This window comes from Nerophis lumbriciformis, linkage group LG08, assembly GCF_033978685.3.
Source record: "Nerophis lumbriciformis linkage group LG08, RoL_Nlum_v2.1, whole genome shotgun sequence".
In the NCBI taxonomy this organism is placed as follows: domain Eukaryota; kingdom Metazoa; phylum Chordata; class Actinopteri; order Syngnathiformes; family Syngnathidae; genus Nerophis; species Nerophis lumbriciformis.
The window spans coordinates 20,092,246-20,113,414 of NC_084555.2; the positions used below are offsets into that span (position 1 = coordinate 20,092,246).

General features: G+C 40.7%; 2 protein-coding genes across 6 annotated transcripts in view; both read right to left on the minus strand.

Moving 5' to 3' along the window:
• Window positions 1-21,169, minus strand: part of alk (ALK receptor tyrosine kinase) — a 946,171-nt gene that overhangs the window by 58,524 nt on the left and 866,478 nt on the right. For all 3 annotated transcript variants that reach the window (XM_061968449.1, XM_061968451.1, XM_061968450.1), the window contains 3 exons: window positions 17,020-17,175; window positions 14,253-14,366; window positions 4,066-4,252 (listed from right to left, as the gene is read on the minus strand). In XM_061968449.1, the coding sequence (XP_061824433.1) occupies window positions 4,066-4,252; window positions 14,253-14,366; window positions 17,020-17,175 (457 nt within the window). The remainder of the gene's footprint in view (window positions 1-4,065; window positions 4,253-14,252; window positions 14,367-17,019; window positions 17,176-21,169) is intronic.
• Window positions 1-21,169, minus strand: part of LOC140678985 (uncharacterized) — a 119,059-nt gene that overhangs the window by 16,559 nt on the left and 81,331 nt on the right. The gene's annotated exons all lie outside the window — the stretch shown is intronic.

Below are 21,169 nucleotides of genomic sequence, written 5' to 3' on the forward strand. Positions count from 1 at the left end.
CCAACCATTAGGGTGAAGAAAGTGAGTGTGAAGAACAGTGCTGAGAAGTGGATGATATTCATCGGATTAAAAAAAGGAGTCATTAAATAACGAAGCAGAATAAGTCTAACGTCAGCCAAGAATGTTAAAATAATAACTAAACGGTGGACATTTCTCCATGAAAATATGAAAAAGCTGCTGATGGTGTGTTTGACGGCGAAGCAGCTGGAAGGAGATATCGTAGAAGTGCACTCACTCATTATTATTACATTACTTTATAAAACGACTGTAGTTGTTAGTAGTACATTCTATTGTGTTGTTTTTCATACAATATGTATTACCCAAAAGTTTGTTTTTCTTTTTAAAAGGCATGTCACATGTTAAAATTGTGCTGTATTGAGGGGCCAAGCACCAATTAACAAATTAATTTCAAAGAGAGACGTTGATTTCTAACGTGTTTTGAGTAAAGCGTTCCGCCACAGAATCAGTTTACTAGGACTGTATGCTTTGCCTTTTCACTAGTAGCCCCAGTGGTTCGAAATAAAAAAAATGGTAGGACAGAACATTTTTTGTAGCACAGAACATTTTTTAGTAGCAATATGAAATTTCTTAAATATCACAAATTCGTTATTAACACTCAAACAAAGTGCACTCATGCATATAAACACAATGCCATCGTGAGGCCTCCTGTAACACTCAATTAAACACAAAGCAGCATCTCTAAATTGTGCTAGCACCATCGCTAATACAAGTGTAGGACTGGGCAATATAGTTTAGCCCATAAACTAACCCATAAATAGAAATATCGGTTGACATAACAAAATATTTCCACCATGCCAATTTTTGGGACTGATGGGGATCCCAAATATACAAAAACAGGAACTAATAGGTAAGAAAAGTAGTTTTTGTATAATAGGATCCCAACTTAAGAGGTGTTTTGAGATAAGGAAAAAGAAAAATCCTTAAAAATAATATAAGTCAAATATAATCTCCAATCTTCTTTAAAAAAACAGAAGGTTTAACAATAAACATTATTATAGGACATACACATAAATATTTTAGCTAGGAACACCAACCTGACAACTGCTTCATGATGCTGTGTTCTAAAAATGTATTTTAAAAAGTAACTATTTCATGGTTATTTGTTACTTTACCACAAAAGTAACTGAATTATTAACATAATTACTCTTTAATAAATGTAATTAACTACTAGGAAAAGTAATTATGTCATTAATTATGGTACTTTACCACAAAAGTAATTGAATTACTAACAGAATTACTCTTTAATACATGTAATTAATTAGTAGGGAAAGTAATTATTGTTTTACCTAAACAAACCTTCATATATCTGTTTCCGGATGTTCTGTAATGAAACAACTGGAAATATGTGATGCATTACATAGTAATTGTATTGTATGCATGTTTGAAATAAACTGAAACTAACTAACTAACTAATGCAGGTGAGATAAGTTTCAGTGTATGTGTGTGTGCCTTTAAAAGGCGGTGCCGGTTGCCTAGTGACGTGACGTCAGCGAGCCACTTGGTAGTCTGAGTTTGAGCTGTTTTTGTTAGCTTAGCAGGTTAGTAGCGGCAGTCGGCTCTGAAGGCAGCTCTTTTGAAGCGTTCACTGGTTTGTGTTACCTCTGCTTACTAAATAGACTGAATGCGCTTCAATGGCTGAATGTTCTTGTCAACAAAGGCGGTATTATTTGAATGGTAAGTTTGTTAAAGTTAAAGTTAAAGTACCAATGATTGTCACACACACACTCGGTGTGGCGAAATTATTCTCTGCATTTGACCCATCACCCTTGATCACCCACTGGGAGGTGAGGGGAGCAGTGGGCAGCAGCGGTGGCCGCGCCCGGGAATCATTTTTGGTGATTAAACCCCCAATTCCAACCCTTGATACTGAGTGCCAAGCAGGGAGGTAATGGGTCCCATTTTTATAGTCCTTGGTATGACTCGGCCGGGGTTTGAACTCACAACCTACCAATCTCAGGGCGGACACTCTCACCACTAGGCCACTGAGTAGGTTGTCACTTCTATCATTGATTTGTTGTTCAATATTACCTCCGACACATGCAGTGCAGTTTGTGTCAAGTTTTAAGGGGGAACAGCCCTTTTTTTTTGATTGTTCACAATCATTATGAAAGACATGACGACGGATGGATTTTTTTTAATGCATTCTAAATATTACATAAATGTAAATACAAGTTTGCTTACTGCGGAGCCAATGGAAGCGCTACTATTTTGCCCATAAAATCCAATAAATAACCATTCAAAAACCGCCAACAATACATTTCGTGACTTGAATATTAACCAAGTATTAGTGCTATTGTTATTATAAAATGCTAATGCAACTAAACTATTTATAGTCACTTCCGTGTGTCCCTATGTTTACATCATTGAGTAGTCGGCTGCTTCCTTACTTCCTATAAGTTTATTCTCCGCTTTTTCTTCGTGAGAATTATGAATCTTTCTTCATCTAAATGGGAATATACGAACATCCTAGCAGTTGGTATCCTAATGACAGCAGACGTTGCACACTAAGTGATATTTTATTATGTTTGTTGGCTCTCATAAAGTCTGCAGTGAGTAATAATCAGTGATGAAGAAAAAAAACTAAAACGCTGTGATGCGTTTTTGAAATTAATGCACCACTTATGCTGAAAATGATCAAAATATTTAAATATTAAATGTTATTATAAATGTGCCTTTTGCTACATTACATATACTCATGTATATAAAACTTCAATGGAGATGTTTGGATGTTTTTTAAGGGCTTGGTAGACGGAATTGCCCGGCTCCTATGGGCTCCATTGTAAGCAGCCTTTTGATTGCATTTATTTAATATTAACAATGCAAAAAAAACCCAAAACATCCATTGTCATGTCTTTCATAATGATTGTGAAAGATAGGCAACATTTTTAAAAAGTGCAGTTCCCCTTTAAGGTGTTGAAAAAAACGTTTTTTATTGACCAGATCCTCTAACTAAGACCGTGTTTCTTCCGTGTGTAAACTAGGAGGATGGCAAAGGAGGAAGGGACACGCGGTCACACACAGCTTTCAGAGCTCACAGACTGATCACTTCCACATCAATCACTTGTCCATTTGTTTATTGTGTTTTTTATTAGAGAACTGTATTATTTGGATAATTACATGCTAGCAGATTAAAACTGTATTTACGTGCTTTATTTTAAAAATCATAGGACACAAAATCTAAAAAATTGCTATGTTCTTATTTTTGTTCCCTTACTGTACCAAACATTAAGTTAAAGTTAAAGTTAAAGTACCAATGATTGTCACACACACACTAGGTGTGGTGAAATTTGTCCTCTGCATTTGACCCATCCCCTTTGATCAGCACCTGGGAGGTGAGGGGAGCAGTGGGCAGCAGCGGTGCCGCGCCCGGGAATCATTTTTGGTGATTTAACACCCAATTCCAACCCTTGATGCTGACTGCCAAGCAGGGAGGTAATGGGTCCATTTTTATAGTCTTTGGTATGACTCGGCCGGTGTTTGAACTCACAACCTACCAATCTCAGGGCGGACACTCTAACCACTAGGCCACTGAGTAGGTGGCCTAGTGGTTAACTAGGCCACCTAGTTAACCACTGAACCGTCTGAACTGCAACTTAACCACTGAACTGTCAGCCTTAATACGCACAGAACTGTGGGGATGACATGACGTTCATGACATTCAGGCAGGTAAGGTATTTATTTACAGTATCGTCCTAAAACCTTTGTTAGATTAATGCTCAACATCTACACTTAGACCAGGGGTGTCCAAAGTGCGGCCCACAGCTTGTTTTTTTATTGACACATTCTACAGAGAAAATAAACACATCCTGGATTAAAAAAACAAAAACAAAAATGGAGAAAAAATGGAACCGGGCCAAATCCCAAGGTTCTGGGTGTTAGTTTGACTTGTGTACCGTATTTATTTTGCAACTTTAGGCTGATTCCAAGTTGGGTATTAACTGTTTTGGTACAGTTGATGATCTTTGACAATGGAAATCAAACTACTGCTTGTTGGATATTAGGCTTCATTCAGAAATGTCACAGACACAAGATGCTTTTATTTACCTGGTAAGGGAAATGTTGCGTCTTGGCACTTCCTTCAGATCATTGACTGAGGCCGTCTTACCAGCGAAGCAATAGTTTGGATTGTAGTCGGTCATGATGGTGGAGGCCCGCAGTTTACTGAGCTTGCAATCTGGACTTTGTAGCTCCAACTGTATGGACTGCAGCTCTGTGTGTTTACGCCTGTACACTGGAGGGAAGAATATCATTTTGTACTTCTTAAGTAACATATTTTGCACAAAAATCACAAACTTTGACATCCATTGTCCAGTTGACACTTAGGGCCTGATTTACTAAAGGTTTGCGTGTACTAAAACACATGCAAACCTAATAGCACATGCAAATCTGATCTACTAAACGTGTGCAAAGTGGATTGTGTGTATTAAGTGAGCAGAATAAGGCGTGCAATCCATTTTGAGGCTCTGTCTTCATTAATATGCAAAACATATGCTGATCATTAAAACTTCCACAATATTGGGAGGAGAAGATGCAAGCACAATGTAATTTATCAACACTCATCATTGTTTTGCGAGCACTATTTAGTGTTTTATTTTGCTCGTGCCAGAAGGAAGTGCAAACTACAGGATCAGTGCTCACGCTACATTGACAGACGACGGAAAGACAAGTATCCTCCGTCCTACGTGTGTGTCAACATTTTGGATGGTCAGAAATAAAAAATATTGCACATATCGTCTATTTAGCAACATGATTTTATAACTTTATAGCTGCTAGAGGATTTGAGGGGCTTATTAAGACAAACTCAATTGATGCATTTTGGTGTCCTTTAGTATATTTTATGACTTTCTTTTTTTAAATATAAATGATCAAAATATTTCTTGTATGAATAAAACATATTTAAATAAGCATTTTTTGTGTCTTGAGCAGCGTAAGTGCAGCCTCTCTCCAATGAGCGCGTCTTGAGCGGTTGAAAAAAATAAAAAATGTTTTCATTGTAGATGCACTGCAGGACTGCTTCTAAAATGGCCACAAAAAGTGGTAGATGTCTCCTGCATGTTTGAAAAGATATTAATGAAAAGAGACATGGATTTGCAGTAAATGTCTCCATGGTGATACCCCGTATAGTACACACAAAATCCTCATTTAAATATGGCGGTCTGGACCACTTTTCAATTGCACGTGCAGTGTTCGTAGTTTGCACGCAACACACCCACGAATAGTACACGCTATTTTAAAGATTGAACATGGTTAGCGCGTGGCGTTTGGATCTTAGTAAATCAGACCCTTATTGTTCAGAGGCAAAATAGACACAAATACAATTTGTGTACATTTTGAAAAAAAATCACTTGTGTTTGTATAACACAGAGTCTTAAGATGTTTCCAATGTAAATATCATACCATACCAAAGCTAAATGCATTGACAGACAAAACCCAAGTTATGCAGATTTATGTAAAACAGCTCATAGGATGGTGATGTCAAGCTGTGACCTGTGCAACACACATAGTTGTCCAAATGAGAACTGTTGTTTTTTTTGTTCATATCTGTGTGTTTAGGGCAGCTATTTAGCAAGCATTGTCTACTCTGGGAGAGTTGTCAGCCTCCAGCTAAGCTGCCATCTATCATTAACACAATTCATTGGCACACAGAGGTAGTCCTAACCCCCCTGCTTAGCCATTGAACACAGGTGGGTGTCTGAATGTGTGTATGCGTGTTGCTCTCCACAAGTGGGAGAGGGAGCGTGGGAGGTGCATGTGGAGGAGATGATGACTTGATGAGTGCATGTCTGGCTGTAATGTTTCCGAGGATGGTAGGGCAATCAAATGCGTGCACTGGCTGCAAGGCCTTAGTGTTCTAAAACCAGTATGTTAAGTGCCCTTCAAGAGGGACCTTGGTCGTGTGGGCAGCAGAAAAGTATGAGGGGCCTTTAGGGACATTATTAAGAAATACCTCTTACATACACTACTGAAATGCACTCACATAAGCAACTGAAATGTTTTTCCCTCACGCACACTACTGAAACACTCTCATTCACACTACTGAAATGTTTTTCTCTCACGCACACTACTGAAACACTCTCATGAACACTACTGAATTTTTTTTCTCTCACACACGCTACTGAAACACTCTAATACACACTACTGAAAACCTCTCTCTCTCTCACACACACACACACACACACACACACACACACACACACACACACACACACACACACACACACACACACACACACACACACACACACACACACACACACATATATGGAATTATTTTTCAATGGTATTCACAAAATGATTTCACTTGTGTGTGTGAGAGCTTTTCACTAGTGTGTGTGAGAGAAAAACATTTCAGTAGTATGTGTGAAAGGATTTCACTTGTATGTATGAGAGTTTTTTACCTGTGTGTGTGAGAAGATTTGCCTTCTGGTTTTGGTCACCAATAACGCCCGCCCGTTTTCAGCCAAATATTTCTTTTCTTTTCTTTTCTTTTTTTTTCCAGCCAAGTTGTTCGCGAACAAAATGTCTGCCTAACTGCCGACAAGTAATCGAGGCAGCAGCTCTGCTTTATAATTTGATGGCTTCCGCTGAGAATATAATGCAACAATAATCGTGCTGCAGCCGTCCGTTGCACCGCCAGGCCACAACACCTGAGCGATTACACAGTGTTGCCTTTCTCCTCCCGACAGCCAAGCAATATGGTGCTACCTTTAACAGCTCCGGAGCACTCGTTCCAGAGCGAGTATGCACATAATCAAGCGCAATGTTTCAGCTCATGGACATCGAGCATGAGGAGGACAAGATAAACATAAATTTACACCACCACCTGTCCTTTGACATACTAAGCCGCAACCTCCAGCCAGACCACCACCACCACCTGTCCTTTGGCATACCAAGCCACAACCTCCAACCAGACCACCACCACCTAGTCTTCGGCAGGCCAAGCCGCAACCTCCAGCCAGACCACCACCACCTGCTCCAAGGCTGGTCCCCGTACCAGCACCTGCTCCTAGGCTGGTCCCCATACCAGCACCCGCTCCAAGGCTGGTCCACGTACCAGCACCCGCTCCAAGGCTGGTCCCCGTACCAGCACCCGCTCCTAGGCTGGTCCCCGTACCAGCACCTGCTCCAAGGCTGGTCCTCGTACCAGCACCCTCACCCAGACTGGTCCCCGTACCAGCACCCAGACGGGTCCCCGTACCAGCACCCAGACAGTCCCCGTACCAGCACCCAGAAGGGTTCCCGCACCAGCACCTGCTCCAAGGCTGGTCCTCGTACCAGCACCTGCACCCAGACTGGTCCCCGTACCAGCACCCAGACAGTCCCCGTACCAGCACCCAGACGGGTCCCCGTACCAGCACCCAGACAGTCCCCGTACCAGCACCCAGAAGGGTTCCCGCACCAGCACCTGCTCTAAGGCTGGTCCCCGTACCAGCACCCAGACTGGTTCCAGTGCCAGTACCACGGCCAGCTCCTGCGGCAGCGCCACGGCCAGCGCCTGCTTCAGCACCACGGCCAGCTCATGCTTCAGCACCACTGCCAGCTCATGCTTCTGCACCTCGGCTAGCTCCCCAGCCTGCTTCCTTGTCTCTGACTCCGACGACATTGCCCTCCTCATCTCTGACTTCGACAAGATCCTCTTCGTCTCTGGCGGGCCTTCCCACAGCGCCGTCATCCTCCTCGTCTCCAGCATCGTCGTCTCCGCGACCTCTGGCTGGCCGGCTGCACAGGCTGCCATCAGACACCCGCACACGGCGCTCCCTGTGGCCAGCGCATGGACGCTTTTTGCGCCAACAGCAGCGACGCCCAGGACATAGGCGTGGAACTCGTAGGCTGCTGTGGTTCTGGCGCCACTCGCCTCCGCCTTCCCGACGACCAAGGAGGTGGCCGTTTCTTGGTCGCCCGCCTCGCCTGCTGCAGCGGCGCTCTACTCGCCGCCGACACCAGACCCGTCCCCGGTGGATCCGGGGACACTTGGGCCGGCGACTCACCACCATTTCCCCCCTCCACCCTCCCTTGACTCTTGATCTCTGTGTTCTTCTGGTTCGTTTTCTAGGAAATCTGGAAGCTGTCCATAAGGAGGGGATACTGTCACGGCCTAGGCGCAGCCCAGTGCGCATTAATCTGTGTACTGCGCTGGGCGCACCTACAAGCGCGCGCCACTCGGCTGCAGCAGGCGGCTGCATTCAATCGGCTCAATCAGCACTCCACACCTGTCGCTGATGAGCTTCCTCGTCTTCTTAAGCCACTGCAAACCTGCGTTCCGGGCCAGAACGTAGTGACCTGTTCCCATGCAGTAAGCCGACAAACCCTAGTTCTATGCACCCTCTCTCTCTCTCTCTCTCTGTGATTTCTCTCCCTCCGTGTTCATTTGTCTTGTGTTTCCTTGTCGTCTTCCAGCAGCATTACCCCGTTCCCGCCTTACGAGAAGTGTGCCTCGTCTCCCCGTATTCCCTCTGGTTCCTTGGCTGCCTCTTGGATCTCGACCTCCCGCCTGGACATGGACTTTGACGCCTCGCTCCTGCACTTGACCTCACGCCTGCCCACATACCTCCGAGCCGGCCTTTCCCCCCTCTTGGACTTTCGCACCTCGCTCAACACTTCCGGTAACACACATATACATTTTGGATTAGTCACACTTCATGTCTTATTGTAGATATATAAATAAATACAGCTAAAACGATGTCCCTGCTGTCTGTGCCGTCTTCTTCCCCTGTACACGTAACAGTTCTTATAGGCCTGGCCAACCAGGCAGACTACCCCACTGCCACTTGATGGTCAATGGGGGAGGAAGCTAATAGGCAACACGTCACAGTGGTCAGGTGACCCTTCTGAAGAAGACTGCAAATGATAGTCGAAACATCAATCATGTCACATTGAAAAAGAGTCAATTAACTATGAATGTCCAATCTCACAATTATTCTGGACTGAACTTTCTGTTGGATTGTTTAGTACTTACAATATACTGTTTGAGTTCAAAGGAAGGGTTCTGTTCTTACAAGGTAAATGTCATGTGAGTATGCTGTCAAACTGTTGTGTCTACTAAGAGTATTACATATTCATAAATCCAACGTAATGTCATGCAAACCAAATAGTTTTTCATTTTATTATCCATCCATCCATTTTCTACCGCTTGTCCCTCTCGGGGACATTATAAAAAACATTGCATCAAAGAAAAAAAAAATGTAATGTGTAATATGATGCTTTTATTTGCTTTTTGTTTTATACGTTTAAGTGTTATTCCTCACATTTCTTGTTTTTTTGTTAGTGTTGTTTGAATATGTTGTTAAATGTTTGAAAATGACGACAAAAATAAACGAGAGTGTTTTATTGTGTGTATAGGGGTGTTTCAGTAGTGTGTGTAAGTGTTTCAGTAGTGTGTATGAGAGTGTTTCAGTAGTGTGTGAAGAAAACATTTCAGTAGCGTGTATGAGAGTGTTTCAGTAGTGTGTGTGAGAAGAAAACATTTCCGTAGTGTGTAAGAGAGTGTTTCAGTAGTGTGTATGGACGTGTTTCAGTAGTGTGTGTGAGAGAGAAAAATGTCAGTTGTTTATGTGAGATTATTTCAGTTGTTTTTGTGAGACAGTTGTGTAGTGGGCGGTATAGCTCAGTTGGTAGAGCGGCCGTGCCAGCAACTTGAGGGTTGCAGGTTCGATCCCCGCTTCTGTCATCCTAGTCACTGCTGTTGTGTCCTTGGGCAAGACACTTTACCCACCTGCTCCCAGTGCCACCCACACTGGTTTAAATGTAACTTAGATATTGGGTTTCACTATGTAAAGCGCTTTGAGTCACTAGAGAAAAGTGCTGTATAAATATAATTCACTTCACTTCACTTTCAGTAGTGTGTGAGAGAAAAACATTTCAGTAGTGTATGAGTGTTTCAGTAGTGTATGAGAGGGTTTCAGTAGTGTGTGAGAGAAAAACATTTCAGTAGTGTGTGTGAGTGCTTCAGTAATGTGTGTGAGAGAAATACATTTCAGTTGTTTATGTGAGAGCATTTCAGTTGTTTTTGTGAGAACATTTCAGTAGTGTATATAAGAGGTAATCCTGAATATTGTCCCTAACGGGCCCTCATAGAAAAGTGTCTGCAGTGAATACAGAGACTTACATGTATCCATGTAATGTTGAACCTTGAAAGTTGAACACTTGGGGACTGGTCTACTAAAGTTAAACTAGAAGGAAATGCAAATATAATCATTTAGCACTCGCAAAGTGATTTATCAAGACCAAAACTGTTCTGCGGCCACTGTTTTTGTCTATATTTAGCACGTCTGGAATGTTTGTGCAAACTGGCACCGTTATACACAAATGGCTGTGAGAGAAGAGGCAATCACGCTGCAAAAACAATGATTGAGAGAGAGAAGATTCCGTCTGTGTGCTTGTAAACATATTTATACAGTCAGAAATTGATGTTCCTTTACCGGAGATTATTATTTTAATATATTACCGATATGAAAACAAACATCTTGCAATATGCATTATCTTGCCTCTGGATCATTCCTGACGCACCATGATGACACAGCAGCGCCTCCCAGAGTGCATCTTCCGTTGCTATAAATAGGTTTTGTTGTCTAGATCACACTTCTATATTGCCCAGAAAATGTGGGTTATATTATATTATATTTGTGTGCTGCATATCAAGAACATGTCAAAACACCACAATTTACACCATATGATGCTATAAATGGGAAGGGAAATGAGTGTCTCCATGATGATAGCCAATATACATGCAAAAACCTCATGTAAATAGGGAGGCCTGCACCAGTTTTGCACCTGCAACATGTCTACTAATAGTACACACACTTTTATAGTTTGCACACACTTTTTGCAGTTGTTGTGTATGCATGCATCACAAAATATTATAATAATAACATTAATGATAAATTCATCCATCCATTTTCTACCGCTTATTCCCTTTGGGGTCGCGGGGGGTGCTGGTGCCTATCTCAGCTACAATCGGGCGAAAGGCGGGGTACACCCTGGACAAGTCGCCACCTCATCGCAGATGATAAATATAGTATAATAATAATATTAATACTAGGCTTTTATTGTCATTGCACATTAAGAACAACAAAATTGCAGAATACTGATGGCGGAAGCTGTAATGCAACTACGGACCATCAGGAGCAGGGGTTCTGTGTCTTGCTCAGGGACACCTGAGCATGACTTCGAAATGATCAATTGTCAAGAAAACATGCTTAGAAAGTTGACTATTGCCAATGTTTATAAAAGTCCAATAAGATCTACTTTGACCAATACCTACCTGTTCCCCCACAGTGTGTCAAGAGCTTACTAGCTGTGGTGCTCATCAATACATTGGTTATTCTAAATAACCAAGATTTTTGCCTGAAATCATAATTTAATCTTTTCGAAAAATGCATTGGTTAAATTAATAAGGAACTAGGAAAATTAATCTGAGAAATACTGCTGAGTTATGTAGCGACACCCAGCAACTTAGATTTAATAATGAATCATAAATAAATGTTGTTGTCTGTGTGATTCATAGTATTAGCGTCAGAAAAATAATTAGAACTTCAACAAAATTATGTATAAAAAACATGCAAAATATGAATGAGGAAATGAGAAAACTCCACAATCTTGGTTAAAACAACTGCATTGAAACTTTATCGCTGACTTTAACACGCCAACAGCAGCCCTCATAACACCGCAACAACGCCAACAACAACAACATGGCATTTCGTCATTACGACGGTTATGACGAGCAAGGTTGCATTCAGAAACACCTGGAATTATGAGCACCGAACATTACAACCCAAGTAAGTGATTTTTTTGCACATTCTCTATGTTTTTATTGCTGCTATAATAATGACAATTTGCTGTAAATTTTACTTGTCACTTTTAAATGAATTTCTTTGTTCGGGTGTGTCACAATCATTTTCACAAAGGGCCATATCATATTTTGCTGCTTTTTCATATCAGACACTAAACTCTGAATAAACAAGCACAATATTTAAAAAATGTTAAAGTTAGTTTCTTATCTATCTGACCTGTTTTTATTTTACCGTATCAACCCTCGTCGATCCTGAGGTTCCTCTGGCATTGGCCTTTTAGCTTTACCAAATACCAAAACAAAGACCCACAGTGAGATGGCATTTAGCCACTATGGCCCCCACCTCTGGAACAGTTTGCCAGAGGATCTCAGGACTGCAGAGACCACTGACATTTTTGAAAAAAGGCTAAAGACACACCTCTTTAATCAGGCTTTTTACTCTTTATCTTAAACTCAGTTTATTATATTATTGTATTATAATATTGTAATATTAATTATTAATATTACTGCTATTATTCTCTTAATGTTATGTTTTTATTAACTTATTAATGTAATATTTATATTTATATATTTTAGTTTTACATATATTTTATCATATATATAGTAAATGGTAAATGGATTTTACGTTTGTACTTGTATAGAGCTTTTCTACCTTCAAGGTACTCAAAGAACTTTGACACTATTTCCACATTCACACACTGATGGCGAGAGCTGCCACGCAAGGCCCTAACCACGACCCATCAGTAGCAAGGGTGAAGTGTCTTGCTCAAGGACACAACGGATGTGACTAGGATGGCGGAAGCTGGGGATCGAACCAGGAACCGAGCCACGTTTTATACTATTTTTTAGATGGCTTTAATTTGAGTTATTGTCCAGTGTGGACCCTTCAAAAGTGACGTTTTTCCTCGAATCCTCAGTGCCATGCCATGTTTTGTTTTGGCTTTGTTATTGTCAATATTGCTGTGTGTGCGCGTGTGTTTTTATGCTTTCTTCTCTTCTGTGTTTTTTGTACAGCACTTTGTTTGCCATTTGTCTGTATATGAAAAGTGCTATATAACAAGGTTGATTTTATTTGAATATCTTATCACTGGGGCAGCACGGTGGTAGAGGGGTTAGTGCATCTGCCTCACATTACGAAGGTCCTGAGTAGTCTTGGGTTCAATCCCGGGCTCGGGATCTTTCTGTGTGGAGTTTGCATGTTCTCCCCGTGACTGCGTGGGTTCCCTCCGGGCACTCCGGCTTCCTCCCACCTCCAAAGACATGCACCTGGGGATAGGTTGATTGGCAACACTAAATTGGCCCTAGTGTGTGAATGTGAGTGTGAATGTTGTCTGTCTATCTGTGTTGGCCCTGCAATGAGGTGGCGACTTGTCCAGGGTGTACCCCGCCTTCCGCCCGATTGTAGCTGAGATAGGCTCCAGCGCCCCCCTAGACCCCAAAGGGAATAAGCGGTAGAAAATGGATGGATGGATGGATCTCATCACTGTTCTTACCAATGAAAAAACTCAGGCAAATCTGTATCTTTTTTTCAGTATAACAACAGCAGCTAACATACATGCACACAATAAGCTTCAATTAGTTTTCCTATTGGCAGTCAGACGCGATTTAATAAATGGCACAGCTATAATTTCAACTTCGACGTTAAAATATCACAAACATTTAGAAAAAATCAATAATGGGGACTGTTAATGACTTGAGCATTGATTGAATGAGAAAGCAGGGGAAATGAGTTACTGCATGTAACATAACTAGAAGCAGAAGTGACACATTCAAAATAAAAGTCTACGCAAAAACACTTTTTAAGCTCTCATGGACCACATAACATAACATTGTTGGCCACATTTGGCCTGCGGGCCTTGAGTGTGACACATGTGACTTCGTTATCATTTAATTTATATAATTAATTTAATTACTATTCTGCTCAACTTGAATGTCACACAATTTCCGAAATGTTTTCCTATTTCTACAAGTACCGGTTTGGGCACCGTTTTAAAGTGTGCCGGCTGTGTTTTTAAAGTACCAATTTGGTACTAGTATTGTTTAGGATGTAAACAATACCCAGCCCTACTCTAACCCCCCTATCAAAAGCAAACACAGCCTTGTGACATAAAAACACGTTTTTTTATTTTTATGTTTTTTGCTCACTTTTGCATGCTTCTAACTTGTGTAAGTTAGAAGCAATATGCCACCCCCCCTGCCACAGATAGACTGCAGTCCTGTGAGAAAAACTCCCCCCAAAAACTAATATAATACATTTTGTACAATATATTAATTTAATACAAATGTAAACAATTTTTTTTTTTTTTTTTACGTTGCAGTGTGCATCCCTTAATCATCTTTTTTCACAGAAAAAAAATCCTCTGGTAATGTACTATCTTCATGTATCATCTTCTCAAAGCAGGGGGTCATTCAAAGAACATTTTATTGCATCAATAACACTTACTTATCATGACTCCAGACACGGCCAGCAGCAGGGCGGCGATAAGGGCTGAGGTGCCGACAGAAAGACCCAGAGCCAAGTGGGACACAGACGGCTGGGAAGGCAGGAGGGACACCTCTGCATGAAAAGGGAAGACAACAATGTTCCAGTCGTTACCTCCCCATGCAACATATTAACATTCCCTTTGGTCGCTCTGATCCTAAACTTAATTAATGATGTGAAAGGGATGACACGACAGAGTCAAGGAGCTGCGCAGCAGCGCAGCATATCAATTTTCTGTGTTGACGGAAGATCTTATTGCTCTTGTTCAAGCTGACATACAAAAGTGCACGCCGAAAGGCACCATATTGAGACGCTGACCTTTTTTGACTGGGTGCCATACAATTATCTGTTGCTTGTCCTAACACAGAATTGATGTGCAAATCCTCGTGGCGAGGAGAAAGTCTAAGTCATCAAGATATTGAAATGGTAATGCCGCTATTATTTTGATTGTAGCGATTGTGACATCTCCCCCGTATCGATTTATTTCGGATCCACATTCATATTTTCATTATTCATCTGCAATAACAAATGGTAATTGAAGGGGTTATTCTGGCTTCTCAGCCTTTTGTTACAGCTGTGTGAGAACCTATTTATAGTGAAGGTTAAAGTGGTCTTCATGCACAGACACAATGACAAGGCAATATAAGTCATACTGCTCTAAATATTTCAAATACACATCGGCATCAATCTTTTATCCTAAATATTAGACATGATAAGTTATTTGATCAAATGTAATAGTGGACCTTGACTCAACATGTACAGTGTATCCGGAAAATATTCACAGTACTTAATTTTTTCTACATGTTCTTAGGTTACAGCAGTGGTTCTTAACCTTGTTGGAGGTACCGAACCCCACCAGTATTTTATGTGCATTCACCGAACCCGAACCGAAATCATAAAATGATTTATTATATTAAAGAAATACTAATAAAGATATATTTTACAAACAGAAAGTTACAGGAATGTACACATGATCCCATGTTTACATCTCATTGTGCAACATGTGAATGTTTTAGTGGGAACTAAATGCGATATCTGAAAGGGGTACACATTATTTCCAAAGCAGGACCCCCACCCAGATATATAATACTAGTACACAGCTCATGAAAAACAACATGTTATAGTAATTGTAAGTGGGCCAAAACACTTATATTAGAAAATAATCTCATGGAAATGACTGCTGTCATTTGATTATAATAATAAAACACTGAACTTGTTATTTAGCCAGGTTTGGGACAGGTGTGCTGCAGGTCTGATGGCGCTCACATGTGCTCCACATGAATGCTCAAGAAGTTTTTGCGTTTGCTCACACATATGGAAAATTAGAGGGAACATTGTTTTGGGGGTATCCATAAAACGCCGACAGGGAGAAGTTTTTGTTTATACGATGAGTCGGGCGTGTCATGACCTCCGCGGCGGAGGCTCTGCCGAACCCCTTATGCCGACTCACCGAACCCCTAGGGTTCGATCGAACCCAGGTTAAGAACCACTGGGTTACATTCTTATTCCAAAATTATACGCAAAATACCACATAATATCAATGTAAACAGTTTTTTAAAAATCTTTGATAATTTATTAAAAAAAAGAAAATCATATGTCCCACACAGCCCCACCTTTGGGGCTGTATTCAAGTTTTCTTGAATTCGATGCCACAATCTTGGCACACCTAACTTTGGGCAGTTTTGCCCATTCCTCTTTGCAGCACCTCTCAAGCTCCATCAGGTTGATGAGAAGCTTTCATCGTCTCTTTACATGGCTGCATCCATCTGTCCCTCTATCCTGACTAGTCTCCCATTTCCTGCCGGTGAAAAACATCCCCACAGCATGATGCTGCCACCACCATGCTTCACTGTTGAGATGGTATTTGCCTGGTAATGAGTGGTGCCTGGTTTCCTCCAAACATAATGCCTGGCATTCAAACCAAAGAGTTTAATCTTTGTCTCATCAGACCAGAGAATTTAGTTTCTCATGGTCTGAGAGTATTTCAGGTGCATTTTGGCAAACTTTTTACTAAGAAATGGCTTCTGTCTGCCCACTATACCATACAGGCCTCATTGGTGGATTGCTGCAGAGATGGCTGTCCTTCTGGAAGGTTCTACTCTTTTCACAGAGGAAGGCTGTAGCTCTGACAGAGTGACTATCGGGTTCTGGGCCACCTCCCTGACTCGACTAAAATAAATGCAGCAAGGTACAGAGACATCATGGATGAAAACCAACACTTCCCATTCAAGCTGATGGAGCTTAGATAGGTGTGCCAAGGTTGTGGCATCATATTTAAAAAGACATGAGGCTGTAATTGCTGCCAAAGGTACATCAACAAAGTATTGAGAAAAGGCTGTGAATACTTATGCACATGTGATTTTTAACATTTTATTGTGGGCTATTGTGTGTAGAATTTTAAGAACAAAAATGAATTTATTCCATTTTGGAATAAGGCTGTGACATAACAAAATGTGGAAAAGGGAAGCGCTGTGAATATGTTCCGAATGCACTGAACAGTACTAAAACCATTAAGTACTTTGCAATAATTCCCAGTAAGGATTGGTCATTTTGTTACGGATAATAAATTAATTTACCAAGATAAAACAAAATGCTTTCAGGGCATAATTACTTTTGCAGATGAATTAATGTTCTTATTCACTGAGTCACAGTGCATTTACAATTACATTTAGCTCAATCAGTTACAACTGCACCATGGTGGGACAGGGTGAGACAATGTATAAAATACCTGTTGAGTTGATGCAGGACACGCCATCTGGTGCCAGGATGAGGTCATCGTCACAGTAGCAGACGATGTCTCCCTTTATCTCGTGGCATTCGCGGCTCTCGCAGTGACTGCAGTTCCGCACTGGACTGATGACCACCTCTCCGTCACTCTCCATTGCTGACACAGAAAGTAAGTCATGTTGGAGCACAGATTTTGTTGCATTCGGTGGGGGGGGGGGGGAGACCTCATCCACATGTACTATCAACTAGGGGTGTTTTGATCTAATATTGATATCGAATATTGGTCTGATATTATCAAAAAAATAAAAATAAATCAACCATCAGATGATATTGGCCTATATATACAATCTCAGATACAAGCGGTCCTGCAGCGTGTTTACTAGTGCAAATCTGGACAGCCAGTTAACATCTAAATGTCCTCCAATTAACACGCAAGGTTGGTCTTTTCTTTTCTTTTTGTGAAGTCATTTACAAAAGGTAAACATGGCAGGCTATGGGCTACTTGGAGCTAGCAGCTACACAACAGCTAAGCACACAATAGCACACAAGCTAGACAAACATAATAGGTGACAATATTGCAGTCCAAACACAACAAGCGTCAATATAAACAAGTATCAAATAATTATAGCCGCATATTACTTACAAAGTCTCCAAGGCAGAAGTGTATTAGAAAGTATGCAGTAACAAACTTGTCCGCATCATTCGACTTACTGCATTGTGAATTTAACCAAACTCATTTTTGTGACCAGTAGGTGTCGCCAAAACATTTCCACTTCGATTTAAAGAGTGAATCAGACAAAATAATTAAAGTATGTCTGAGTCGTGTTGATATCTTTTTGGATTAATATCAGTATATAGCAATGCTGCAAGGCTCCAATATGAGTATCATTTAAACTACCGCACCTCAATGCATCCAACTGGTTGTCAAACTTCTGAAAATTGCATCATCAAAGATGGTGATGAGTCTAGATATCGACAGAAAGTGGAGTTTGAGTTTGAGTTTATTTGAACATGCATGCATACAACATGATACATCACAATTTCAAGTTTTTCTATTCAACATATTTGAAAAGGAGGAGGAAGAAGCAGAACTATTTAGTCCTACCCCTTTTCCTTTACATAGCAGTTACTAACACTTTTGTTCACTTCTTGTTCTCAATTTATTTAAAATATACTCCATAAGTAATAACATTAAAAATAAATAAATAAATAACAATTATTGAAGTAAGTTATATTTCATATGTTGGTATAAATAAGATTATCTAGAAAATGAATGGATGGATGAAATAAATTCAGAATGTTTATCATGGTTCTTCTTCTTTGTACTTAGTTTCTTCAAGTGGATCATATTAGTACATTGTTTGATTTATTTGCCTAATCCATTCTAGAATTGAATTTCACATACTGATATACTGAAGGTCTTAAGTGTTATACGTGCGTACAAATGTTTTAAATTACATTTTTCTCTAATATTATATTTCTTCTCTTTTGTTGTCGTTTGTGGCCTCATTTTGGTCTTGAATATGATCTATATATCATTATTATTAGACTCCTGAAAGGCCCCCTACCCACCCTAAACCTAATGTCACGAAGGCAGCCATAACAAATCTGTTTTGCAGCTGCGGCTGCAGCAGTACTGAGCTGTAACACACTTTTCCACCACTTGTGATGACAATCTCAAGCAAACAGAATAAGTCTGGAACTAAAGTCATAGCGCAAAAATTATGACTAAAGTGGTGAAGCTGTATTTTCATTTGAGCTTGACAATTAGTTTAGTTAAGAAACATACTATTATTAATTTAGTACATTTATTTTAGCACAACATAATTGTAAATTAAAATGTACTTTTCATCAGCCATTTATTAGCCCCTCTTATGCAGTATATTTGGTTAGTACGGTACTTATTTTTCTAATCAACCTAACCTATGGTTTATGTGTTAAATAAATAATAATCTTTGTGATTAACACATGGTTTCATATCATTTGTTGAGGTTGTGAACTGTAAGTAGGTTGGATGTAATTATTAAATACGATTAAAATCCAGAGTAAGATTAATAATTCAGTGTTAATACTTGATTGGGCCCCAGGCTCCTCTGTAGTGGAAAAGTTGGGCCCTGAGGTCAAAAAGGTTAAAAACCCCTGCTTTAGTGCAACCAGCACAACCAGGAGGTGAACACGTTCAAGACTGCAGAGATGATTTTGTACTTCAGAAAAACAAGTGTTGTCACAGCTGCACCTCACCCTGTCCAACTGCCCTGTGTCATTTGTCAAAGACCTTCAAGTGCTTGGGATCCATAATCTCTCTCGATCTGAGGTGAGAGGTTAACATCAAGTCCATCCTAAAAAAGCCCAGCACAGGCTATATTTCCTGCAGCAGGACTTAACACAGGAGCTGATGAGGCAGCTTTTTTACACTTCTGTGATCATCAGTCACAGACTGGTTGGGTGCTGCTACAAAAAAGGACAAAATCAGATTCCAACCAACAGTAAGGACCGCTAGTGAAAGGATCATCGACACCGTTACTACCCACTCTTGAAGACCTGCATGCTGCAAGGACAACTACATTCTCCTGGACTCGAGACACCTTTTGAGGCTCATTCTCCCATTCCAACAGCTCTTAACTTCTTAAACAGCTAGCTTGGAAGCTCACAGTGATTTTTGCCACTTTGCACACCTCAGCAGTGCCGTGACTACATGTACACATACATGCATTTACACATAGGTAAAACCCCTAAACCTACATTTTTTGTAAAGGTTCATCATTTAATTCAATCATTTTAGTTGTTTTTGTATGTTTTTAATCCTGAGAAACAGTGTCCTCTGCAGTGGACATTTGTTTTTGGTCTATTTCTTTGGTCAGAGTTACACATTTTGGTAAAAATTATCCCGCATTCCTGCATTTCAAGTTTATTCACAATACCATAGAACAATTACAATAGTAGTGGATAACATTTAAGGATGTTGGTAAGTGAAAGGATACCCCCAAATAAGCTAGAAGAAGCTTTTGGCAGGGGATCCAGAGGACAGTATATACATGGAATGATGAAACATGGTGGCAAGCACAAAAAAACAACAAAAAAAACGTTATATGATAAACACAAAATACATACATACATTCATTCAACCATGCAAAACCCAACAGCAGTCTACCCCACATGAGGCATTAGAGATAGGCGGTTAAAGGGGAACATTATCACAATTTCAGAAGGGTTAAAACCATTAAAAATCAGTTCCCAGTGGCTTATTTTATTTTTCGAAGTTTTTTTCAAAATTTTACCCATCACGCAATAACCCTAAAAAAAGCTTCAAAGTGCCTGATTTTAACCATCGTTATATACACCCGTCCATTTTCCTGTGACGTCACATAGTGATGCCAACACAAACAAACATGGCGCATAGAACAGCAAGCTATAGCGACATTAGCTCGGATTCAGACTCGGATTTCAGCGGCTTAAGCGATTCAACAGATTACGCATGTATTGAAACGGATGGTTGTAGTGTGGAGGCACGTAGCGAAAACGAAATTGAAGAAGAAACTGAAGCTATTGAGCCATATCGGTTTGAACCGTATGCAAGCGAAACCAACGAAAACAACACGACAGCCAGGGACACGGGAGAAAGCGAGGACGAATTCGGCGATCGCCTTCTAACCAACTATTGGTATGTGTTTGTTTGGCATTATAGGAAACTAACAACTATGAACTAGGTTTACAGCATATGAAATACATTTGGCAACAACATGCACTTTGAGAGTGCAGACAGCCCAATTTTCATCAATTAATATATTCTGTAGACATACCCTCATCCGCTCTCTTTTCCTGAAAGCTGATCTGTCCAGTTTTGGAGTTGATGTCAGCAGGCCAGGGAAGCTAGGGTCGATATTCTTCTCTTGATCATCTTCGGTGGCATAAGGGACGGTGTGAGCCAAGACATCCAGGGGGTTTAGCTCGCACGTCTGCGGGAACAAACTGCCGCCATTGCTTGCCGTGCTACCGAGGTCCTTTGTCCCTGAATTGCTCACACACTCCGGCAGATTCAATGGGTGTTCTTTGACTTTATCGTTGGAAATGCATCTGCTTTGAGTGTCGCAGGATATCCACACATTCTTGCCATCTCTGTCGTAGCATAGCTTTCGTCGGTAAAGTGTGCG